The sequence below is a fragment of the Manihot esculenta genome, chromosome 15 (assembly GCF_001659605.2).
Source record: "Manihot esculenta cultivar AM560-2 chromosome 15, M.esculenta_v8, whole genome shotgun sequence".
In the NCBI taxonomy this organism is placed as follows: domain Eukaryota; kingdom Viridiplantae; phylum Streptophyta; class Magnoliopsida; order Malpighiales; family Euphorbiaceae; genus Manihot; species Manihot esculenta.
The window spans coordinates 79,986-104,497 of NC_035175.2; the positions used below are offsets into that span (position 1 = coordinate 79,986).

The 24,512-nt window shown below is 38.1% G+C and overlaps 2 protein-coding genes across 8 annotated transcripts in view; one reads left to right on the forward strand and one right to left on the reverse strand.

Annotated features, from left to right (window-relative positions):
- LOC110601358 (importin beta-like SAD2) overlaps positions 1-12,247 on the reverse strand; it is a 30,991-nt gene extending 18,744 nt beyond the window's left edge. For 4 of the 7 annotated variants that reach the window (XM_021738469.2, XM_021738460.2, XM_021738467.2 and 1 more), the window contains exons 1-20: positions 11,785-12,247; positions 11,063-11,235; positions 10,790-10,960; positions 10,565-10,675; positions 10,389-10,466; positions 9,758-9,954; positions 9,620-9,680; positions 9,198-9,272; positions 8,941-9,018; positions 8,788-8,850; positions 8,624-8,707; positions 8,369-8,544; positions 7,209-7,248; positions 6,976-7,119; positions 6,706-6,825; positions 6,389-6,604; positions 3,813-3,989; positions 2,623-3,304; positions 1,030-1,226; positions 658-793 (exon numbers count right to left, since the gene is read on the reverse strand). In XM_021738469.2, the coding sequence (XP_021594161.1) occupies positions 658-793; positions 1,030-1,226; positions 2,623-3,304; positions 3,813-3,989; positions 6,389-6,604; positions 6,706-6,825; positions 6,976-7,119; positions 7,209-7,248; positions 8,369-8,544; positions 8,624-8,707; positions 8,788-8,850; positions 8,941-9,018; positions 9,198-9,272; positions 9,620-9,680; positions 9,758-9,954; positions 10,389-10,466; positions 10,565-10,675; positions 10,790-10,960; positions 11,063-11,235; positions 11,785-11,923 (3,118 nt within the window). In that variant the 5' untranslated portion in view covers positions 11,924-12,247. The remainder of the gene's footprint in view (positions 1-657; positions 794-1,029; positions 1,227-2,622; positions 3,305-3,812; positions 3,990-6,388; positions 6,605-6,705; positions 6,826-6,975; positions 7,120-7,208; positions 7,249-8,368; positions 8,545-8,623; positions 8,708-8,787; positions 8,851-8,940; positions 9,019-9,197; positions 9,273-9,619; positions 9,681-9,757; positions 9,955-10,388; positions 10,467-10,564; positions 10,676-10,789; positions 10,961-11,062; positions 11,236-11,784) is intronic. The other 3 variants (XM_021738462.2, XM_021738466.2, XM_021738461.2) reach the window with 2 other exon arrangements.
- A 17-nt stretch (positions 12,248-12,264) lies between these two features.
- LOC110601360 (1-Cys peroxiredoxin) lies at positions 12,265-13,562 on the forward strand. Its single transcript, XM_021738471.2, has 3 exons — positions 12,265-12,543; positions 12,621-12,916; positions 13,026-13,562. Exons 1-3 carry the CDS (start codon positions 12,429-12,431, stop codon positions 13,272-13,274), a joined length of 660 nt encoding a protein of 219 aa, XP_021594163.1. The 5' UTR covers positions 12,265-12,428; the 3' UTR covers positions 13,275-13,562.
- Positions 13,563-24,512: the final 10,950 nt, after the last annotated feature.

Here is a 24,512-nt window from a genome sequence, read left to right on the forward strand (position 1 = left end):
CCATGGCAAGAACAAATGTTCCACGTAGGCAACAAGATGCAAACAAACATCAGTATCTGAGATGGCAATTCATCCACCTTACGCAGCAAAACATTGAGACATATAACCATCCTGTTTGACTGGTTAACAGTGCAGAAGCACAGAACCATACAATGCACAAACCGAGAAATAAAGAAAAAGAAGTGTCAAGTCAAACATGTATTGGGCTTATTTAATGCCTCAAGTATTAATCAAAGACAGAAACCAATAAAGCACCCTTCTTTTCTTACTCAGTTGCTAATTTAATAATTTGATACTTCAATAAAAGGACTAGGAACATATGACTAACTAGTGCGTGACATATTTATAGGAGACCCAACATCGGATGGGGAGGCTCTGATACCACATTAAATTTGAACCATGCCTAACTCACCTCAAAAGCTAGCTCAAAGGGGAGAATTGCCTATGGCCTATATAAGGGGCACATTACCCTTTCCACAACCGATATGGGATTCAACATCTTATATATGTCATATACTAGTTTATTCAAGAAAAGAAAAAGAAAACATATGACCTTTAACTAGTGAATTAACTGCATCTAGCTATGAGTTTTGATAAGAACAGCTTCCAATCAATAATATTATGTACAGCAGTAACAAAAAAGGACATGAAACTTACCCATTTCAATATCATGCTCTTGATCTTCCATATCCCCCTCCTCAACAATGGTGTCATCATCCAATGCTATCGCTGCTTTTGCATATCTTTCTAAAAACTCTTCTTCAGTTTCTTCGCGTTCCTCATCCTCAGAATCCTAACCAAAAAAAAAAAAATCATAGTTACACATCCAGGTCGTGAATGCAAGGCTAGTAGCATTGATGTATTTGAGGGACAAAGATATTATGGTCATCAACTAAAAATGTAAAGCACAAATTGTGCTCCTATCTTGAGCCAAAAATATATTTCTTTTCCTTCTAAAGGATGGAAATGTGAACAAATATAATATGATATTCCTAAAAAACTGAACAGGAGGTAATTTGGAACTCAAACCACATCATCATCTTCATTGTCGTCATCTTCATCAATGTCTTCAGTTTCACCATTGCTTTCTTCATCTTCCATTTCTTCTTGTGCTTCTTTCAACTGTATCGATGCCTCCATCAATGAACTAAAGCAGTCCCTTAATAAGCCACCACCTGAATTACCTTGCTCTAAGAGCCGCTCTATTACCTTAGCCAACGTAATTACTGAGAAGTGAAAATAAACAAACATTTAGCAGTTCAGACTTTGATGTCAGTTCATAAATTGAAGCCAAGAAAAACATGAATTTTCATGAAATTGGGAATTAAGGACTGTTATCAAGCTTCAGCATGATCAACCACCCTCAACTTCTGTTGAGTGATAAACAAATAAGAGAAACTACATGAAAACATCAGATCAGTGCAAAGGGAATTAACTGAGAAAAACGGAACCATAAAATTCAGCTTCAGTCCAGATGGAGAATCACAAGACACTATTACATGCAAATGAAACATCAGCATAAGAAGAATGACATAAATTACATCCATTATAGAACTATTTTCACTTTTTGAGCAGTTTGGCTCATCATTGATCCACAAAAGGGGTCCATCATTTAATCAAATATAAAAGATGGGATACAAGGCATTGTTGTTAAGGGCGCATGCCAGGTCAGACCAGGTGAGGCTGCCTCACCTTGCCCGGCTGAGATGAGGCATTGCCTCTTTGAAGTAATGGGCAGATCAGTTTTCTTTTTCTTTTTCTACTTTTTTGCTTTTTAAATCAAACCCTAACCCATATCGTGTATTTCAACATCACCTGCTGGATAACTAAATTTCAGGTACATCTCTTTTGTTCTTCTTTTGTCCTCTCTCCCTCCTCTCATCTTGTTCTTTTCTCACTGCTGATGCAGCAAATCAGCAGGTATTTTCTTTATTTTCAAATCTTCTTCCTTCCCCTCTCTCTCTCCCCTCTCCTCTTATGCTCTTCTTCTCTTTTCCTCTTGTCACTGCTGTGCGGCCAGCAGAGTTGCTTCTTTTTTCTTTTGCTTTTGTGTGTCACACACATATAGATATTGTTAAATTTGGGCCAGGCCTAACTCACCCCAAAAGCTAGCTCAAGAGGGAGGAGTACCTATGGCCCATATAAGGGACACATTACCCCTTTCCACAACCGATGTGGGATTCAACACACCCCCCTCACGCCCAGAATTTTTATTGGTGCGTGGAACATTTATGGGGCGCCCAACATCGGATGAGGAGGCTCTGATACCATGTTAAATTTGGGCCAGGCCTAACTCACCCCAAAAGCTAGCTCAGGGGAAGAGTACCTATGGCCCATATAAGGGGCACATTACCCCTTTCCACAACCAATATGGGATTCAACAGATATATATGTACATATATACACTATGGTTATTCACTTCAAAAAGGCTCTCGCCATGCCGCTCACCTAAGGCCATACGGCATTCCGTTGCCTTAGTGTCAACTCTCGCCTTAAGAACGCTAGATACATGGATACAAGCATGTGAGGAAGACAGCAAGTAGCCATATAGGTTCACACGTAAGTAGAATTGTAAAAGAGCTTATAAGTTTTCAGAAAGACAAGAAAAAATGTACGACCAACCTCCTAACTTTATCTCAGACTTGGCCTCCAAACCATGTTCAAAAGAGCCAGTGCAGGCAAAAGCAAGTGCAGATCCCCAAATCGTGAAACCTCCCTTCACATCCTTCTCTAAAATCTCTTCCACAGTATCAGGATAACACAAATAGCATGATGATATAACAAGCAACAAAGGCTTCCAAAGTGAACAAGGTTTGCTTTGAATTTGTTTGAAATGAGAAAATGCAGCCTGACTAAAAGCAATTGCCAATGACTGCTTCACACTTTTGGTTTCAGTTGAGTAACATGGTACATGTAGTAGCAAATGGACACATAAGCAAGCCCTCCTTGTTGCAGATGGATATTGCATAACAGCCTCTCTAACAAAAGCACTAATGCCTTCAATGATCGATTGTTGGGGCACAGGTGGAGCAGGGGGTGAAGGCATTTGTCCAACAATGAAATTCTCCAGTCCATACTTTTTGTGTACATTAATAACTTCCTTAATGCACTCAAAGACTGATAGATCTTCAGATTCTTCCCAGGCATGCCAATCAGCAATCAGACCAGCCCAAACTAATAGTAAATCAGATAGTCTAAGCTGTAAAATCACATCACTTCCAGTAACAGAAAGCATGATGGATCGCAGCAACATCGATAAATCATCTATGCATGTAGGAGATGGAGAAACCTGACCTTGTTGGTCCTTGTCAAATTCCAACAGTAGGAGTACAAATATTTAGACAATATAAATAAATATACATGTGTATGTGTGGAAAAAATTCACGACACTTTGCATTTATAGAGATATTATCTATTACAGTATGCAACTATCTTGGACAGTTATTCTTGAAGAAAACAAATTTAAAAGAACTGCCTCTAGCAATTTGCTTATCCTAAGTGCACTTATCCTAAGTGCCAAGTATAAATTCTTTGATTATACTATTATTATTGTTATTGTTGTTGTTGTTGCTGCACATGTGAGACTACTTAAAGTTACTCACTTTCTTGGCTTGGCACACATGGGTAAAGTTAGAAACACCATTTCATTTTAAGCATACAAAATGAATGACTCAAAACTCAATATGTCCTAGTAATAATCAGACTAAAAAAGTGAGATTTAATCCAGAAAACTTGAGCAAATTCAATCAAGCAGCATTCTATATATGTGCATGTGTGTGATTATTACATCCAGTTGAGTTAAGTGGACTAACCACTAGATGCATAGGTGCAAGCCAAGTCTGTTGCAATAGTGCTGACAAAGCTCTACCAATGGCAGCCTGGCCAGATGCCCACTTTTCACCTGATTCAATCTGCTCAATTTCTTCAGGCAGGAAGTTCTCCCAAGACTTGGCCATTACTGCTAATGCTGCAAAGCCACTTTCAACCACCTAAACAGAAGCACGGGCAAAGATTAACACATAATTTGAGGCTCCATCAATGGCATTCTCAACCAGTAAAATAATGAGTGCATATATGCAATCATCTACATGTTTAGTCAACTGAAGCAAAGACAGATGTTCCGAAGCAATCGACCAATCAATGGGCAACCACTCATTCCTTCCAGCAAAATCGACTTTTGCATAGGATGTAATTATATAAGACTTGAAACACACTAGCGCATCGGCACCTGTATTCTTACTTTATCCTTCAGTAACACCTATCAATCAAAAGCATATGTATATGATAGGAAAAGGTTGGAAGTTGGGGTGCATAACAGATTCAATGTTCCAAAGTTTAACCTATTACAGAATTTTAGTTACCAAATCCAGGAAACCCCTTTCAGGTGATTGCTTGATTGAATCTTGAGAGTGGCTGTATCACGCATAAATTTATAAGTACCAAGATGGGTAATATATATATATATGAAATGAAAATTTCTTATTGGTTGTCGGCATGTGCGTGTATGAAAACATATATTCTAACCCCATACAGATGAGGAAAGGGTGGCAATTGAGAAATATGAGGAGAGAAGGAACCATGGTAAGGCAAGAACAGGGACAGCAAACACAAATAACAAAGAATATAGCAGACACCCAAACACATGCACACACAAGAGAGACCTTGTCATGGGGCTGTGAGGGAGGAGAAAGATTTAGTGAGTGGGAATGTTATGAAGAAAACAACTAAAATGAGAGGAAATTAAAAGGGAGTAATAGTTTGGCCATTTTCCCAACTAACAGTGCCACAGCAGATTAAGACATTTGGCATGCAATTGACACGTTATTGCGTGTGCATGCATTTGCAACAATAATATTTATATAATACTACATTAAAGCATTTAAAAATAAAAAAATTAAAATAAAGTAGCATTAAAATTTGGAACAGATCTTATCCTAATAAAGACAAACAAAAATAATGAAAGGGCAAGCCAAGCTGTTAGCCATGTGATATCTTTTAATAAAATTCTAAGAAAACTTATACTCTTGGAAAAGCTTGCCTTACTTTATGTATAGATATACAATTTTATTTATGCTAAGAAAATAACACCTTTCATTGACATGAGCACTATTTATTTAATATTGATATCATTGATCATAAAGAGGGTGTTTGATTGGACTTATAAGCCAGTCAAACCTATTTATAAGTAGAATATTGTTCATTTTGACCTGTAAGTTAAATATTTAAAATTAGTTAGAAGCCATAACTAAGGTATCTCTTCTGATTACCTACCTATTTTAAAACTATTTTTGACCAAGTAAATAAATTATCATAATAATTTATTAAAAATACCAACTCTTGCCTTAACAAACTCTCAACTATATAGAAATAGCACATACTCTTTGGTCAGTTTGACAATCTAAGGTACTTCTAAGCAACAATTAACCAAAAATTTGAACTAATTAAAAGCAACTTATAAATAATTTTACCAAACACTCAGCTGCTTATTTTAAATTGACTTATAAGTTAAAAAATAAATTTCAAGTCAAAGCTAAAAGTAGCCAAACCAAATACCTTCAAACTCTTAAATACTGTGAGGGATGTATTACAGGTTTGACTTCTTAACATTGATTACATGTTTTATAGAATTATTCTAGAGAATAGATGAATTGACAAAAAAAGTACATAATCACCTAAAATTATGTTACATGTAGTCATAATAAATATCACTTTCTCCACTATTCACCCACTATTTATAATTTGATTGATATACTACCATTTTCGTTAAATTAAATCTATAACAATGTGTTCCTAGTTTTAAATTCTTAAGACCTAATCTCATATCCATAATTATAAATTAGAAAAATTACTACTTAGTCTCTATGGTATAAGAAACTCACTAATTGGTTCTTCCATTTTGAAAAATGCATTAAAATATCCTTGACGTTTAAAAAGTCTACTAATTAGTCCCTCCGCTAATTTTAGCCTAATTAGTAGACTTTTTAAAACCCTGAAGCCTAACTAATAAGTTTTTCAAAATTATAAAGACTAAATCGTAAAATACTTAACGGTTAAAATTAATGGAGAGATTAACTAGTAGACTTTCTAAAACGTCAGGGACATTTTAATACATTTTTTAAAACCGATAGACAAACTAGTGAATAACTAGTAATTTTCCCTTATAAATTACACACTACTTAGATGCATGTATTTCAAAGGCTAGTAAAGGATAAAGTATCTAATCCAATAGGAGCAGTGTATTATCCAGAACTCTTCTTTTTGCTTTCTTCCATTTCATCTGGATGAAACCTATGAAATGATAAGCCAAAATTTGTTACGACATGCAGCATTTCTTAGATTCACACAGTAAGCAGGTAAATGACAATGCTAACCCAGGACTCGAACATACTTGAGGCCATGAATCCAGACTAGGACGAACAAACTTTAAGAGTGCTCCAACTAGTGATGAAACCATGAAAGGAATATGATCTGCAATATTCTCATCACCAGCCTCCACCGCTGAGTTTAGAAGCTGAAATAAAATCAAAGTCTCTTCATCTTCAATATTTATCCTACTAATCACAATTTGAAGAAGTGGTAACCACTCAGGTGGCTGATATTCATTCTGAAGAAGGAAAAGAAAAACACATAAAAGGCCAGTAAGAAACCAGAATAGCAAAAGTGAATGCCACAAAGCACAATCAAAAGGGTTATCTGGAGAACTACTTCAAGAAGCTCCATAATCGCCCCAGCTGCAGAAACTCGTACAGGATGATAGGAAGTATCCTCATTATCTGGCATTTCCAGTGCCTTGAGTAGTGAGGAATATATATCTGCACACATGTCCTGAAAACAAGCAGAAACTTCAAACATTTTGAACTGGAAAAATCAATAATGTTTCACTGATCAGCAGAAATATAAGAAATAAGATGGCAAGAAAATGCTCAGGCAATTCTTTTGCATTAACAAAGGAATGAAATGATAAGAAAAGAATACTTCTGGGAGACAGGACGCTAGCTCCCCAAGAACCCAGTTTGCAGCAGCAACCAAGTATGGTGGAATTACAGACATGGTATATAACGGTAGCACCCGAGCCCGAAGCAGAACAGTTATGTATCCAGTTTTCTGCTCCGTTAGAAACTAATCAAATGGCAAAACCAGAAAAAGCCTCAATTTGAGATTTTCATTAAAATACTAAAAACTGAATAAATGGGATTACATTTCCTTACTTCTTGCAGGCCACCAAATGCCATTAGAACCCCATAATAACTGCCATGTGATGCACAAGGAGAATGAAACAAGGTACAGATAAAAATGAACAAAATAAACTGAGCATGTCTATACAGAAAGAACGAAATGAAAATGGCAACGGCATCTCAAGGTCAACAATTCAAATGGTTAATATTTTCTGGCTGACCTATTTCTCAATTACTTTTCTGATACTTCAATTTCAAATTGTCGCATATTTCTTTTTCTTGGATTTTTTTCATTATCCCAATTACAGACAATTTATCAAAAAACAGCTGCCTTTTAATTTGTGTCAAGTAACCAGCTGATTATTAAATTCCATACTGAAGCACATATTTGCACAGGGAAGCAACATACAAGAATTCTAAAGAAAGAAGGAACAGAGACAGAGGCACAATGCTCAAATCACTCCCAGAAAAGATGAAGAACAAGTTACTTGTTGACATTTTCATCTGTTGACAGATGACTGGACATTTTTCATTGATTTCTTTCAGCCCCAGATTACTACAGCAGACTTGTCTGAACCAAGGTATTTATTGCCTATCATCTAGGAAAAACTGAAATTTTTCATGAATAAGGGGAAGAGAAAGAGAATGTATATCTTACGCATTACTTTTATCATCCAAAAATTCAACTGCTAGTTAAGCAGGCAAAGGCAAATATGTAGAAGGTGGACATTATATTCATGTTCACCAGCAGACTTTAACAGGATGTCACAATGTTACCACCAAGTCTTACAAGTGAGTCCACTGACATTTCAATTCATTATGGAAAACAAAAACAACAACAATAAAATAAGCACAGGGCACTAATATAGCAGCTCTTTTAGATGAAGGAAGGATGGTGACAGGCTAATGGCACCATCTCAGACCCAGAGGTACCTTTGTACCCTGGATGTCCCATTATAATATTTAATTAAATCAAACCCCTGCCAGAGAGAGAGAGTTGTTAAAACATGCCCAATCCCTAAGAGAGGATAAACAGACTGTCAGACACACACTTAAACAAAAGGAAGAGGAAGTTTTAATTAACTACTGAATTCAATCTGGATGTATAGTATTTCAAATAGAATTTACCACTGCGAGAACCTTCAAATATTACAGGAGCGAATTACATCTGTGGAAAGTTTTCTTGAACTTACTCATTTATAATGCTTGCTTTGCATGCATTAGCATCCCAAGGGATGGGAAACTTGGACAAAAATGGAAGAACCAACAAATCCCCCATAGAATGCCGATTATTTCTCCTGTTCTTTTCCCCCTTCTTACGCTTATAAGATGCAGCTGAACCATTACAAGAGGTCACCATATGAGGCCCCTGTAAGCATTAAGAGACAACAAACAATAGTTCCACTGAGTACAGGTCCACATTATCTCAGGGATCACCAAGTACCAACCTTTGACATTGAAATAACACCAAGCAAACTTATTGCACTTTTTCTGGCCGTAAACAGATCCTCCCTCCATCCCGAAATTTCTTCCTGTATATACAGGAAAAATTATGAAAAAATAACAAGCGTTATGGTGAATGGACCACTTAGGAAATTATTAATTGCCATACAAATTCAAACGGAAGATTCTTTCGTATGTACTCTTCTGCATCTTCATCCCACTCTGAAATATCCTACTTGCAAGCACAGCCAAAAAAAAGTTGGTATAAGTCACTAAATCACAAGAACATACTTAAAAGAAGGTTCAATGTCCAAAATTACACCTTCTCATTCAGGATTAATGCTGGGAAGATTGCAGAATCTAACAGAAGTGAAAAATGGGGTGAAACCAATCTCCATCCCTGTTTCCACTTAAAATGAAATTTAGTAAAACTGTCGGATTTAGACAAAGAACAACCACTGGTCCACGCACTAAGCAGAAAGTGGTAGACAAAGTATTTCAACGAAGATCTTTTGAAATAATAATAAAGTAATAAAACAACTCTAACATTGATTGCATAAAAAGGCATAACAAAATTACCGGGCCTGTCTCCAGAATATGGGAAATTAAGTCAAAAGCTAATGAAATGATTCTCTCTGACAGGAAATCAAGCTTCTGCACATGAAGATTATGACTTTTAAGTCTAATATGACAAGAAAGTTATAGTTGGACATAAACACAAGTAAGCAACAACAACCCAGGTTGACAATTTCAAAAAATCATGTCAAGCCACCAATATTTAATGAAACAACATAGTAAAAGCCCAAAAAAAAAAAAAGAATGTCACAAGCACATATATAAATGCATGATAGATCCCAGTGCTTTAAAGAACTTAATGAGACTTTCAAGATCTGAATTTGCAGAGTGCATTAGTATTTAGAACTATTCAAGGATCCAATTGCGTAGCAATTATCATTAATGAACCTTGAAAGGAAAAAAGAAAAAAGAAACAAAAATATTACACTGATATTTTCGGTGTATCTAACTATTTTCAGAGCACAGTTTAAAATATCTGGCATTAACCTGCAAAGAAAAATGACATGAAGAGTATTCATGGCTACTTCAACCTGATAACAATTAAATAGAAGGTACTCTATTACTTGTCAGAATACTTCCGATGCCGGGTAACCAGAGCACAAAATATGAGCAAAATCCTCTTTCCAGCCTTCAGTCTCAGCAACTGCCCACCTTCTGAAGTAACACCATGATCAAAGCTCAAGGAATCAAGAAGCCCAATCAAACTCTGGCAAAGCATTGGCAAAGAAGGAACTAACGCAGATGGCATGTGCGACCTCACCTATAAAGAAAAGCATGAATCAGTTTGCAGGATAAAGTATGGAGTACAGTAGCAAATTATGACATTTCATGGGACAAAAGTCGATATCTAACATCTTTCTTTTCCTTTTCTTTTTGTCAACACCATTCACTTCATGGGATCTATTTAGCCATGAGGTTTTAACTGATAGTTAAGTGGTTCAATAGAAGGCCTAGAAGCAGCCACAGGATAGAAACAAATACTTTCAACTATTTTTAGTTCTGGATGTATGACATGAATTTACAATTGTGCCAACCAACCACCAGCATTATCATGAAAACAATTTTCCATTTAAGGATATCGTGTGTTAAAATAAGGCCTTAAAGAAATTTAATGTTGAATTTGTAGGAAAATGAATACTTACTCATGGATTATCCACGCAATATACTTTCTGGTGAGCAACAAAATTGACTTACAGTGAAATATATGCATTTGCATACAATGAGAAGGATCTTCTCCACTTCCAAGTCTGTCCTGCCATGGGTAGATAACACCTGTTTCATGCACCATGCACTCCATCATTAAGGAAGCTTATGGAAAGAAAATGCCACTAGGGACTGAGAACTACGACAAAATAAGGAAAGAATGAAACCCTTTCAAGTAGGTGATGGAATATAGCTAACACAGGTACAAGAATTTCTTTTGCAATTAGCTCTAGTTGTGGTGGCACTGGCTCCCTGGCAACTTTAGGGGTTAGAAAGTACTGCCAGAAGATAAACATAAATAAGCATTAAACAGAGAGTAGATGACATTAACTGCTAGGTTGCAAATATTCTTCATCCACACAAACTCCCCTTTAATGGATGATAATAAGTACCTGGAAAGGTCTGATAAGTGCCTGGAAAACTGTAAGGGCATTAGTGGTATTCCATTCATAATTGGTACCGTTGTTGATAAGATTGCTGCTCCAAATAGCAGACCGCAGTTCAGGTACAAGTTCAGGCCAAGAATTCTGCTCAACAAACTCAGCGACAACAATGATCCGAAACTGCCAACCAGAAATATTCCTCTTTGAATCATAGCAATAGAAGATGATAAGGTATTCCAAAAAGAGCCCCAAAGAAGAAAACAGATTTAATATGTATTTTACCACTTCAATCAAGACTTTCATAATCGCAGGTTCCACCTGAAGCAAAATTCGCATAAGACAATCCTTAAACTCCTTGCTCACTTTTGAATTTGGACCATTGCCCTTGATATTTTGCCTGGTGAAGTTCTTAAGGTATGTAGCCGCAGCAACCTTTTGACCGTCATTTTCACCTCCTATGAATATCAAATAAAGTAGGATCAAGCGATGATCAAATACAAAATTGGACTCATTTATAGCATATCAGCTTTGCTCGGTTCCTAAGACTTGTTAATCTTGAAATATAAGCAGTCTAAAATTCATAAACAAGTTCAGCAACAAAGAACAAAAAAAGTATCCTACTCAACTAAGTTGGATCATTTTGAACTTCAGTAGAGCAAAATTCCTTCATATTTCTACAAGTAACAGGAGAAAAAAGAAAAACAAACAAGCATCAGAATTATGAGCCTCGCATTAACTTCTCAGTAATTTTTTTCCGTGTCCTATATGATTGCTCAGATGTAAACGCAGAGTCCACAGAAAAATAAAACAAAATGAGGCCTCTTAATGTCACATGTAGAAATAATATAGACAGTATTGCAAAAGTTCTATGCTAGTCTTTCTTCGAAAAAATGGATCGGAATCTAGTAACGCTATTTGATATAACTTCTAAGCTTAGTAAATTGCGTATTTATTTTAAGAGAAGCAAAACCATTAATATAGTAAAAATCTAGAGGCTTTATTACCACTGGCAACGAAGAGGAGGGAAAGGGGAAATTGAGGGAGGAGAGAGATGCGATTTAGAGCTTCCGTGGCCGTATGGACGACATTGACATCAGAACTGAGCGTGTCATTTAGAAGCTGAGGAATTTGGCTCACCTCCATTGGTTGCTCCCCCGCTGCACTTGGTAGTGAAAACCCTAATCTAATTCTGGGCAAGCGAGGGGCAAAACGGAAAACCGAAAAAAAAAGTGTTGAAAACTCTTGCGCAGGCAAAAATGACAGTGTCTACGTGTCATTGAAAGTTAGGAGGGAAAACCTGGAGTGAAAACTTTGCGCGGGCAAAAATGACAGTGCCCTTGTATCAGTAACCGCTATCTGAAAAAGAAAACCTTTTAAAAATGGAAACAATAGGTATCGAACCCCGTACATCTGTAACATCAACAATGCGTCGTCTCTTGACCCGTTCAGATGAAACCAGTACACGGGGAAAGAAAGCAGCCAACGTAACTGCCTGGACCCCTGGGCCTTAGCCACGACACTTGCCACGTTCCCTTCATGCACAGATCCTTCAGTTCTTTATAGTTCTCCTCTCCACTCTCAAACGTCCCCACCCCCCACCCCTGCCTGAGAAGCGAAAACTTGCTCCGTTCGTTTATAGTTTTAGAAAATGCCAGGACTCACCCTTGGGGATACTATTCCCAACCTTGAAGTTGAAAGTACCCATGGAGTTATCAAGCTCCATGATTATATAGATACCTGGACCATTCTTTTCTCCCACCCAGGTTGGATATTATGGTGTACTTGTATTTTTGTTACTGTGGATACAATTGGTTAATCTGAGTGCTTGTTTGAATGCCAGGGGATTTCACTCCAGTTTGCACCACTGAACTTGGCAAGATGGCTGCTTATGCTCCAGAGTTCAGTAAGAGAGGGGTTAAGCTGTTGGGTTTGTCCTGCGATGATGTTCTTTCCCACGTTGAGTGGATTAAGGACATTGAAGCATACACCCCGGGAAGGAAGGTGACATATCCAATTATTGCAGATCCTAAACGCCAGGTCATTAATCAACTCAATATGGTGGATCCAGATGAGAAAGACCCCTCGGGAAACAGTGTCCCATCACGGTCTCTGCATGTTGTGGGTCCTGATAAGAAGGTGCAAAACAAGGAACATAAATTAATTAACCATCACTATCTCTATTTTACAAGCAAGTAATGACTGATATGTGCTAACTAATGAACATTTTCGTGGATTTGATAAGTAGATCAAGCTAAGCTTTCTTTATCCAGCGAGTACAGGCAGGAACATGGATGAAGTGATAAGGGTCTTGGAATCCCTGCAGAGGGCATCAAAGCACAAGATCGCGACTCCTGTCAATTGGAAACCGGGTGATCCAGTGGTAATATCTCCTGATGTGTCTAACGATGAGGCCAAAAGGATGTTTCCGCAGGGATACAAGACTGTTGACCTTCCCTCCAAGAAGGAATACCTGCGACTCACCAATGTCGACTAGACTCACCAACTAGTACTAGCTCAGGAAAAATTAGGTGGTCTGTTTCCTAATGTTATTGTATAGCCTCTGTTGCTACTTGGTAACACAATTATATGTCGTCCCCCGTGTGGACTGCTTACTCGTGCTAGGAAGGAAAATAAGGGCGTGTGGACTGCTTACTCGTGCTAGGAAGGAAAATAAGGGCGTGTGGACTGCTTACTCGTGCTAGGAAGGAAAATAAGGGGAGTTTAAATAAATTATGTGATTTTAAAAATTCGTTTTACTTGTAATATTATTTTCTTTCTTTTCTATTTTTCCTCTATTTTTTTTTTTTTAGTTAGAACGCCATCCAGTGTATATTAATGTCCGCGGCAGAAAGAGTTTTTAATTAATATATTACAACTTTGTTTAATCAATTTTTATTTGCATTTTAAGATTATTCTGAAATCATTTGTTGAGTGCTAAATAGGTTATCATTATGTAACTTGGGAACTTAACCTCCAGCTGCCACAATTCCGAAGGCAAAAAGACTAAATTACTGAATTGTTCGATCATGCTTTGCCTCACTAAACAAAGCTAGAGGTTACTCGTAAATACTTCAAGCTTATGAGCTAAAGTCATTAAAGGCTCGTACTTCATTTTGGGGAGTTGATGTTCCAAAGAAGAGGCTATCTGAACTTTCGCTGATTCAATGACCATATCCGGAACCAAAAAACTGAACATTAACCATCTTTTTCGCATATTCAACCGAATTTATAGGTTAATTACACCGAATCGAAAATTGAAGACAATTGAAATTTTGATTTTTCTCAAATCAGAAATATGGATGTAAACTGACAAAAAAGTGATTTACAAAATGTATATCCAGATCAATATCAACTTCAAATATGACGACATACTTTCGTGACGGTATACAAACTAAAATTTTGAACTTTGAAAATTCCCATTAAAAGTCTTTTATGCTCACGTAATTAACCGACACATATTTTACAGAGAACATATGCAGCTCTCCATACATCGGCTTACAATTTCTATCCACAAATATTTTGCATTTATTTAGATTTCTGTGGAATGAACCCATATTTGGTGTTTCATCGTAATATTGGAGGTGGGTGTGTGGATCTTTGGCTACCTTCAGATTCGCATTTAAAGGTTTAAAGACCTTTTAATTGCCCCTCTCATGTTGTTAATTTTGTTTCCAGTCTTACAAACTATGCAAGCCTGCAGTGGTAGTTGGTTTCTTTTTCCCTCCTGATATAGCTGAAAATATCGAAGCTATTTTCAGCAGGATAAATATTTGTGGCAATTTGACAAAAGTATAGGGCACATGGTTAAGAGTGGCTTCGCTGGCTGATTAATAAAAATGGACGGGGCCCTCATATTTCTTGGAAAAGCCTTCGGGGTTTGCCTATACAACCTGAGCTGAAGGTGTTTATGCGGAAAGCTATCCTCAATGGACTTCCAGTTAATGCCAATTTAGCAATTGAAGATCAGAATCTGAGATAATCGAGCCTGTGCTTTTGAGGTGTGATTATGCTCAGGCTGCCTGGTTTCTAAGTCATTGTGCGTAAAAACCAACAGCTGCAGATTTCGGATCATTTGATACATGATTTGTTTAAAGGAAATGTGGATGCTCAATGTCTTATTATGTTGATCTGTTGTAATACATGGAAATAAACGAACAAATTTTTCAACAAAAACTTCGTTGTCATTTAGATACAGAAGGGTTTACTCAAGCGCAGCAGAGACTAACATATGATAACGGGAAATTAGAAATCAGGGATATAGGGGAGCAGGGGAACCTTGGCCCCAAATATTTTTGCAATTCTTAATCGTAACTTTTTTTTTCTTTTTATTAACGAGTCTTTTGAAATTTTGTGTTGGCCTCTTCAACAACTTATATAGAAAAAATAAATCTCAAGTAACTACAAGAAATTTTAACTTTCCTTAATTGACTGAAACTTTTTTTTTAGTTCTTGACCATTTATAATATAAACATTATAATTAAAATCGGAACATAAAATTAATTGGTTGTTACTAAAATTTATTTTCAAAATTACATTTATAAATTAATTTTTTATTGATAATTATTTTTAAAATTAAATGATAGTCAATCTAAAAATTATATATCATACAATCTTAAATTAATTTGATTCTCAATCAAAATTTGCTTTTGTTATTATTATTATATAATCAGTTATCTCATCTCTTATAGGAATTTTGAATTGATTAACTTAGATTTACATTTTTTTTTCGATATGTTTATTTTGTATTTTCTTAATTTTTAATTTTTTCATATATTTTTATTTTAATTTAGTATTAACTTTCCGAATCTTATATTAGTATTTGATGTATTTTGAGGATTTATATGATGCTTTCTTTTAATCGTATAATTTTTATGCAATAATTTAATATAATTTGTAACGACCTCAAAATGGACCGTCACCGGCGCTAGGATTCAGGTTAGCAAGCCTGCTATACTCTCTGTGTACCTGTAAATCTCATACATGATCATACATTTTCTGTAAAAATAAAAACTCTTTTCTGAACTAAGGCTTAACCTGTGCATGCACTAGCTCTATACTCTGTACTCTGTACTCTGTACTCTGTACTCTGTACTCTGTACTCTGTACTCTGTACTCTGTACCCCTGACTAGAGCTTGCTCTAGATGGGTTAACTCATACCTGTTAAGCCTGGTTTTTCACATACAGTAAAACATATATACATATACAGATCATGTACATAATAAACATCACTAAGTCAAGCACATTTCTAACTTTATACACAACTATTACATCTCTTTAATAGTACATGTCCACTCTAAGCTATTACAAATCTCTTTACTTTTTCTGTCCTCTGTGGATCTCCTCTGTATACTGTACACTGAACCTGAAAAACTGGGGTTAAGGGAGTGGGATGAGCTCTATAGCCCAGTGAGTAGAACAGTAAAACATCTCATTAAAATATGATCTCATGGAATGCACCATATCACAGACAATCCACATCAAGGGTAAACCTGTCACCACATAATCCCGGTAACTCTGCCGTGCCAGGGCGTAGAATCGAGCACCTGGTCTTCCTGTCATATATGTATATGTGTATATAACACCTCTGTACTTACCATTGCCAGGGCGTAGTCAAAGGCTCCTGGACTTTACTATATACCTGCCAGGGCGTAGTCAAAGGCTCTTGGACTTCTCTATACCTGCCAGGGCGTAGTCAAAGGCTCCTGGACTTCTCTCAGAGACTATTGGATCATTCAGCATTCACCCACATCAACAAATAACTATGCAATGCAGCATATTCGTGGATTCTAATGCAAACAACCTACTGTATACTCATGATGCATGAACTATGCTAAAAGCATTTCATTTCTCAAGTAAAAGCATTAAGTTTAGTTCCACTCACCTCTGGCTATCTGGACTGACTCTGCAGGCTCTGAAAACTCTGGAGCAGTACTCACTGCTGCTCTCTCTGGTTCCTCTGGTCTGTACCTAGACAGATGGACTCAAATGAGGGACCAAACTAGCTGATGAACAACTCTAAGAAACTCCCCAAGAATCCCCTTACACTCACTCTAACATTCATGCAAACATGCAAAGGAAAGCTGGACAGGACACTTTCGGCGGCAGGTTCGGCGGCCGAAAGTCCTCTCCAGAGACGAAACTCAAGCACCTTCGGTGGCCGAATCTCTACTTTCGGCAGCCGAACCCTTTCGGGGGCAAGTTTCGGAGGCTGAAAGGCACTCCAGAGACGAAAGTCTCTAACCTTCGGCGGCACCTTCGGCGGCCGAACTCCCCTCCAGAGCCGAAAGTCCAAAAGCTCGGGGGCAAGCTTGGGCAGCCGAAGCCACCTCCTCATGGGTTCGGCGGCCGAATGTACCTTCGGCGGCCGAACCTGAGTTCATCCGCAAGGCAGAAACTTGCTCTGCCTCTCGCCAAAAGCACCAAAACGTTCTCAAACTCAAACACCTCAATTCCTCAACTTGCATACACTCATGTATATGCTCAAAGGGGTCAGAAACTACCTTAAAACCCCAAACACACAACAAAAACAACACAAAAACAAGCGTTACTCACAAAATCATCAAAACCTCACAAATAACCCTATTCATGCAACTCTCCCCCAAAACCACATAAAACCTTCAGAAAACATAAAAACAAGCTCAGGATCTTCACTTACCTCTTGTAATCAAGAAGTTGAACGATCCTAACGTGGAGTTTTGGAGCAACTCTCCTTCACACTCTCCAAACTTCACAACTTTGAGTTTTTAGCTTAAAACCTTCAAAATAACATAAAAACTAATCAAATCTTTGCAAGATTGGATGAAAACATGAACGAATACTCACAAAGGACAGGGTCTCACCTCAGAAAGTGAAAAAAAACGGTGATGTTTATCCTTTCAACCGACTGAAGGTCATTTATAGGTGGCTGGCCAGACCACCTTCGGCGGCCACACGTGAAACCGAAAGCCATGCATGTTCGGCGGCCGAACCTCAACTTCGGCGGCCGAACCTGGCTTTTCTGCCTTGGTTCCTTTCACTCAAAAATGCATTTCCTTATGCTTTCAAACTATGAACATTATCAAAACATGGTAGAAAAACATCACTCTAACCCTTCTAGAGACTTTCGACATCCGAAACTCCATCGGAAAGTAGAATTCCGATGCCGGACTCTAGCCGGGTATTACATTCTCCCCCCCTTAAGAACATTCGTCCCTGAATGTTCCGAAAACAAATAAGTAACACATAAAAAGGAGGAAACTCACCTCAAAACAAATATGGATATTGCTGGAGCATAGACTCCCGTGTCTCCCAGGTGCATTCTTCTAGATTATGGTGGTTCCACAGAACTTTCACCATTGGGATCTCTTTGTTCCTTAGCTGTCTGATCTGTGTGTCCAGAATCCGCATTGGCTGCTCTATATAGGTGAGATCTGTAAGAATCTCCACCTCAGGTTCACTCAGAACCTGATTCAGATCTGACACAAACTGCCGTAGCATAGAAACATGAAATACCGGGTGAATTCTCTCCATAGAAGCAGGTAAATCTAGCTTATACGACACATTTTCGATCCTCTGCAAAATCTCAAAGGGTCCAATGTATCGTGGGGCTAACTTACCCTTCTTTCCAAAACGAACCACTCCTTTCATTGGAGACACTTTTAGCAATACCCAATTACCCTCCTGGAACTCTACCTGTTTTCTGCGAACGTCTGCATAACTTTTCTGTCTGCTCTGAGCTGTTCTGATTCTCTCTCTGATCATGGGCACCACTCTACTGGTAATCTCTACTAACTCTGGCCCTGCAAGAGCCTTCTCTCCTACCTCTTCCCAGCAAACAGGTGATTTGCACTTCCTCCCATACAAAACTTCATAAGGAGCCATCCCTATGCTAGCATGATGACTGTTATTATAGGCAAACTCCACCAAAGGTAGATGCTGCCTCCAAGAACCGCCAAAGTCTAACACACACAGTCGAAGCATATCTTCTATGGTCTGGATGGTCCTCTCTGACTGTCCATCCGTCTGTGGGTGGAAAGCAGTGCTAAAATCCAACCTCGTGCCCATCGCACTCTGCAGACTTCACCAAAATCTGGAGGTAAACTGAGGTCCTCTGTCTGAGACTATAGACATTGGAACTCCATGTAATCTCACTATCTCATCCAGATAGACCTGTGCCAACTTATCCACAGAATAGTTACTCCGAACTGGAAGAAAATGAGCAGATTTCGTGAGTCTGTCCACAATCACCCATATAGAGTCTATCCTGTTGGACATTGCTGGTAAACCCACTACAAAATCCATCGCTATGTTCTCCCATTTCCATTCTGGAATCGGCAATGGGTTAAGCATTCCAGCTGGTTTCTGATGCTCTAGTTTCACCCTCTGGCAAACCTCACAGGCTGTCACAAACTGTGCCACTTCTTTCTTCATGGCTGGCCACCAATAAACCCTTTTCAGATCCTGGTACATCTTGGTGGCTCCTAGGTGAACACTATACCTCGCATTATGAGCTTCCCTCATAATGTCTTCCTTCACACTGCTCCTATCTGGTACACGAAGGCGACTCCCATAACGGAGGATCCCTTTGCTGTCAAATATGAACTCTGCACTGTTGCCTGACTGAACAGTCCTGGCAATTTTCATCAACTCTGGGTCCTCGTGCTGTTTCTGAGCTATCTGCTCCAGAAACACAAGTGCCACTCTCATCTGTGCTATCAACGCACCTGTACCAGACAACTCTAGCTGTAACCCCTCTGCTACGAGCTTGTACAGCTCCATCATGACTAGTCTCCGCTCTGCTGCTATATGGGATAAACTGCCTAGTGACTTCCGGCTTAGGGCGTCTGCCACAACATTCGCCTTACCCGGATGATACTGGATCGTACAATCATAATCACTGAGCAATTCTACCCATCTTCTCTGCCTCAAATTCAGCTCTCTCTGACTCAAGATGTACTGTAAACTCTTGTGATTAGTGAAGATCTCGCATTTAACCCCATAGAGGTAATGCCGCCACATCTTGAGTGCAAAAATAACTGCTGCCATCTCTAGGTTATGGGTAGGGTAATTCAACTCGTGCTTCTTCAACTGTCGCGAAGCATAAGCTATCACCCTATCACTCTACATCAAAACACAGCCCAATCCCACTCGAGATGCATCACAGAACACTGTGAAATCCTCATTACTGACAGACAGAGCTAACACTGGTGCTGTTGTCAATCTCCTCTTGAGCTCCTCAAAGCTCTCTTCACACTGGTCTGACCAGACAAACTTCTGGTTCTTCTGAGTCAGTTTGGTCATAGGAGCTGCTATCTTTGAGAAGTTCTGAACGAACCTCCTGTAGTAACCTGCCAGTCCCAGAAAGCTTTTAATCTCAGTCACTGTAGTGGGTCTGGGCCAGTTAGCTACAGCCTCTATCTTTTTGGGATCTACCTCAATACCCTCTGCTGATACCACATGTCCCAAGAAGGAAATGCTCCTCAACCAAAACTCACACTTCGAGAACTTGGCATACAAACCATGCTCTCTCAGTGTCTGTAGAACTATCCGCAGATGCTGGGCATGCTCCTCTGCATCTCTGGAATACACTAAAATATCATCGATGAAAACAATGACAAAGTGATCCAGAAACTCACTGAAAACTCTGTTCATGAGATCCATGAATGCTGAAGGGGCGTTAGTCAACCCGAACGGCATCACTAAGAACTCATAATGCCCATATCTGGTCCTGAAAGCTGTCTTTGACACATCTGCCTCTCTAACTCTCAACTGATGATATCTGGATCTCAGATCTATTTTTGAGAAACAACCTGCTCCAGCTAGCTAATCAAATAGATCATCAATCCTAGGTAGAGGATACATATTCTTGGTAGTGACCTTGTTCAACTGTTTGTAGTCGATACAAAGTGTGAGGGATCCATCCTTCTTTCTGACAAAGAGCACTGGAGCACCCCAAGGTGAGGTACTAGGGCGGATGAAACCCTTATCTACCAAGTCCTGCAACTGTTCTTTCAACTCTTTTAACTCTGCTGGCGCCATCCTGTAGGGAGGAATAGAGATAGGTCTGGTATCAGGCAGTAATTCTATTTCAAACTCTATCTCCCTACCAGGTGGTAGTCCTGGTAAATCGTCTGGGAACACATCGAGAAACTCTCGGACTACTGGTACTGTGGCTGGTTACCTCACCTGACTGTCTAGCTCTCTCACATGAGCTAGAAACCCTTGACAACCCCTCCTAAGCAAACAACGAGCCTGAAGGGCTGAAATCAAACCTCTGGGTGTACCTCTCCTGTCTCCTCTGAAGACACACTCTGACCCATCCTGATCTCTGAACCTAACTATCTTCTCTCTACAGTCCAAAGTAGCACTATATGCAGATAGCCAATCCATCCCTAGAATGACATCAAAATCTGTCAAGTCTAGAACCACAAGGTCAGCTGGAAGGCATCTACCCTCTATGAACACTGGACTGAAACGACAGACTGACACTGCCACTGATGGGTCACATTTAGGTCCACTGACCCAGAGAGGATACTCTAACTCAGAACTGATCAAACCCAATCTCTCTATGGCTCTCGAAGCAATAAAGGAATGAGAAGCACCGGGGTCCATCAAAACATACACATCTGAACACCCAATGATGAGATTACCTGACACCACTGTGTTCGACGTGTTCGCCTCCTCCTGTGTCACAGTGAAAATCCGTGCTGGGGCTACCAGATTTCCACCTCGGGAACCTGCTGCTGAAGTAGAGGCTGCCCCTCTCCCTCTACCTCTGCCACTACTCTGAGGCATGACTGGAGCTGCTGGCTGTACAACTGGCTGTACCACACTGCCTGAACTCATCTGCTGGGATGGTGCAAAAGTCACCTGAGGACAATCCCGAGCAATATGCCCTTCCTGTCCACATCGAAAACAAGCTGTAGATCCCAACCGACAAGCTCCTCCATGTGGTCTTCCACATCTTCTGCATACTGGAGCTGTGTCAGAGCTTGAGCCACTACCTATTCCCAGACCTGACTTGACTTTATTCCAGAACTTACTCTTTGTTCCTTTTGCTCTATCCCATCTCTTGCTGCCTGAAGTGCCTGAACTGGGGGCCTTAGAACCCGAAGCCTGTGCCTTTGACTGTTTCTGGATATTGGCACTAGCTTCCATTTTCCTGGCTGCGTCCACTATAGTGTGGAAACTCTCCTTTTCTGCTGGAAGAATCAAGGAAGAATACCTGGGATGCAGTCTCATAGTATATCTCCTTGCCTTCTTCTGATCAGTATCATAGGCTTGACCCACATACTGAAGCAAATCCAGGAACTTATCTGTGAATTCATCAACACTCATCTCATCTGTTTGTCGCAACTGTTCGAACTCTATGACTTTCATCTCCCTAGAACTGTCAGGAAAAGCCCACCCTGCAAATTCATTGGCGAACTCTCCCCATGACATACTGGTCATCCTGGGTTCCACATAATTCTTGAACCATTCTCTGGCCTTCTTGCATTTAAGTGTAAACCCTGCCATCTCAATGGCTCTACTATCATCAGCTCCCAATTCACTGGTTATCATCCTAACTGATCTGAGATATTCAAATGGATCATCTCCCGTGTTATATTTAGGAGCATCCAATTTCAAGTACTCTGTCATTTGCACTTTACCTCCAGATGAGCTAGGTTGATGTCTGTCAACAACAGGGGCTACTGGTTCTGGTGGTGGTGGTACTGGGTCATTTAGCTCTGGGTGTGCTGCACTTGGCTGGGTAGGGGAGGGTGGATACATAGGATATGGTGGATAATAAGGAGGATAAGGCATATATGGCATGTAAGGAGGATATGGGACAAAACTAGAGTACTTTCACATACCTCCCATCGGATACTCTGGGTCCTGCGGAAAGGCTGGATAGCCAAAACCTGAGGCCTGAGCGCCTCCCTGCGACTCTCCCATACCTTCTTCAAATCTGCCTACACCCATGCTGTCATCTCTCGACTGGTCAATGTCCATCGCCTCCCTCATTTCCTCTGATCTTTCTCCTCTCGCTGTACCTCTTCTGCTCTCGTCTACAGACCTTCTAGGGTCTATTGACGTACCTTCCCTGCTAGATCTCTGAGACCTTGCCCTTGGCAATGCAGGAGGACGAGCAGCTGGTCTCTCACTCTCTGGTGGGACTCCAGTCAATCGAGCTGATCGACGAGTTCCTCTCATCTTACCTCTGAAAAATAACACATAACATAGCACTTTAGCACATAGATGTTACAAATCATGCTCAAAGTAAACAATGAACTGTCATTATAAGATAGATCACATGATAAAAGTTCCAATAAATCGATATATAATTTCATTAATAGAGAGGAAGACCTGAATATTGTAATGTTCAGCTTTTCATCAAGAATTACATTTCCTAAATAGGTCGAGTTTTCACATAAAATTATTGTTAGCAGTTAATTTTCATATAAAATTACCATTAGCACTTATAAACTAATAGATTCCATTTTGTCTATAATCATTTCGTTCGATTAGCCGACGAGATTACTTGTTAATTAATCGGCTACATCACTGCCAGATTTTTAATAAATATTATAATTAATTCAATTTTATTACTGTTTAAAAATCAATAATCACATAAACAACAGATATACAGTTATTATATAACTATTACTGAGTTTTAAATAATTTTTTATAATTCCTCTGTTATTCAATTTACTAGTTTAAGTGTTAAAATGGCTATCGTTTGCATTAATTACCGCATATTTGGTTGATTTTTTTATTATTTGAACACTCAACAAAATACGGTGAAATATATATTTATTTTATTTTTAATAAGTAATATTAAAAATAAATGAAAATTAATTTTAAAGTAGAGTTGAAATGGCTAATTTTAGAATAATTTAAATGAATTGAAATATTTTTTTAATTTTTATATTTAACAAAGCTAGTCGCAAAAATTAGTTTTGAATTAAATAAAATTTTATCAAAATTATTGAAATTTTGTAAGAAATTATTTTAATTGAATTAATTTATATCAAAAGTATTTAATTAGCCATTGAAATTTTATTTCTTTCATATAATTATTTATGTATTTATTTTAAACAAATTTTTTATTATTTAATTTAATATTGGCATTAATATTAAATGCATTTTTATTTTGTTACTTTTTTTTATAAAAGAGAGTCTTTTTAATTTATATTTTTAATGGTAAATAGATGTAAGTTTAGATTTTAAATATTATTAAAATTATTAATGGTGGCTTCTTAACAAATATTTTCAATGTGATAAAACACTTGTTATTTATAATATAAATATCTATGTTTCGTTTAAAAATAATAATAATGATAAAAGAAATAAATATATTTAAATTAATTTAAGTAAAATAAAATAGTTCAATTAAATTTTATCAATTTAAAATTTTAGTCATAAGCAAAATAATTCTTTTATTCATAATCTATATCTATCTATAATATATATCATAGTATGAATGAGGAGCGAACTTTTGAATGGACTAAAATACCCTTAAATTATTTATAATTAATTCATTTATAATTTTATAATATATATATAAAAATATGAATGAGGGGTGAATTTTTGAATGGACTAAAACATCCTTAAATTATTTATAATTAATTAATTAATATCTATATAATATTATAAATAATTTATTATGTTGAATCAAGAAAATTCTACTCCATATAGAATTTGGACTCATAATTTGATGGAAATCTATAATGGATATTGAATTGAAGACATCTTACGTCAGGATAGTGT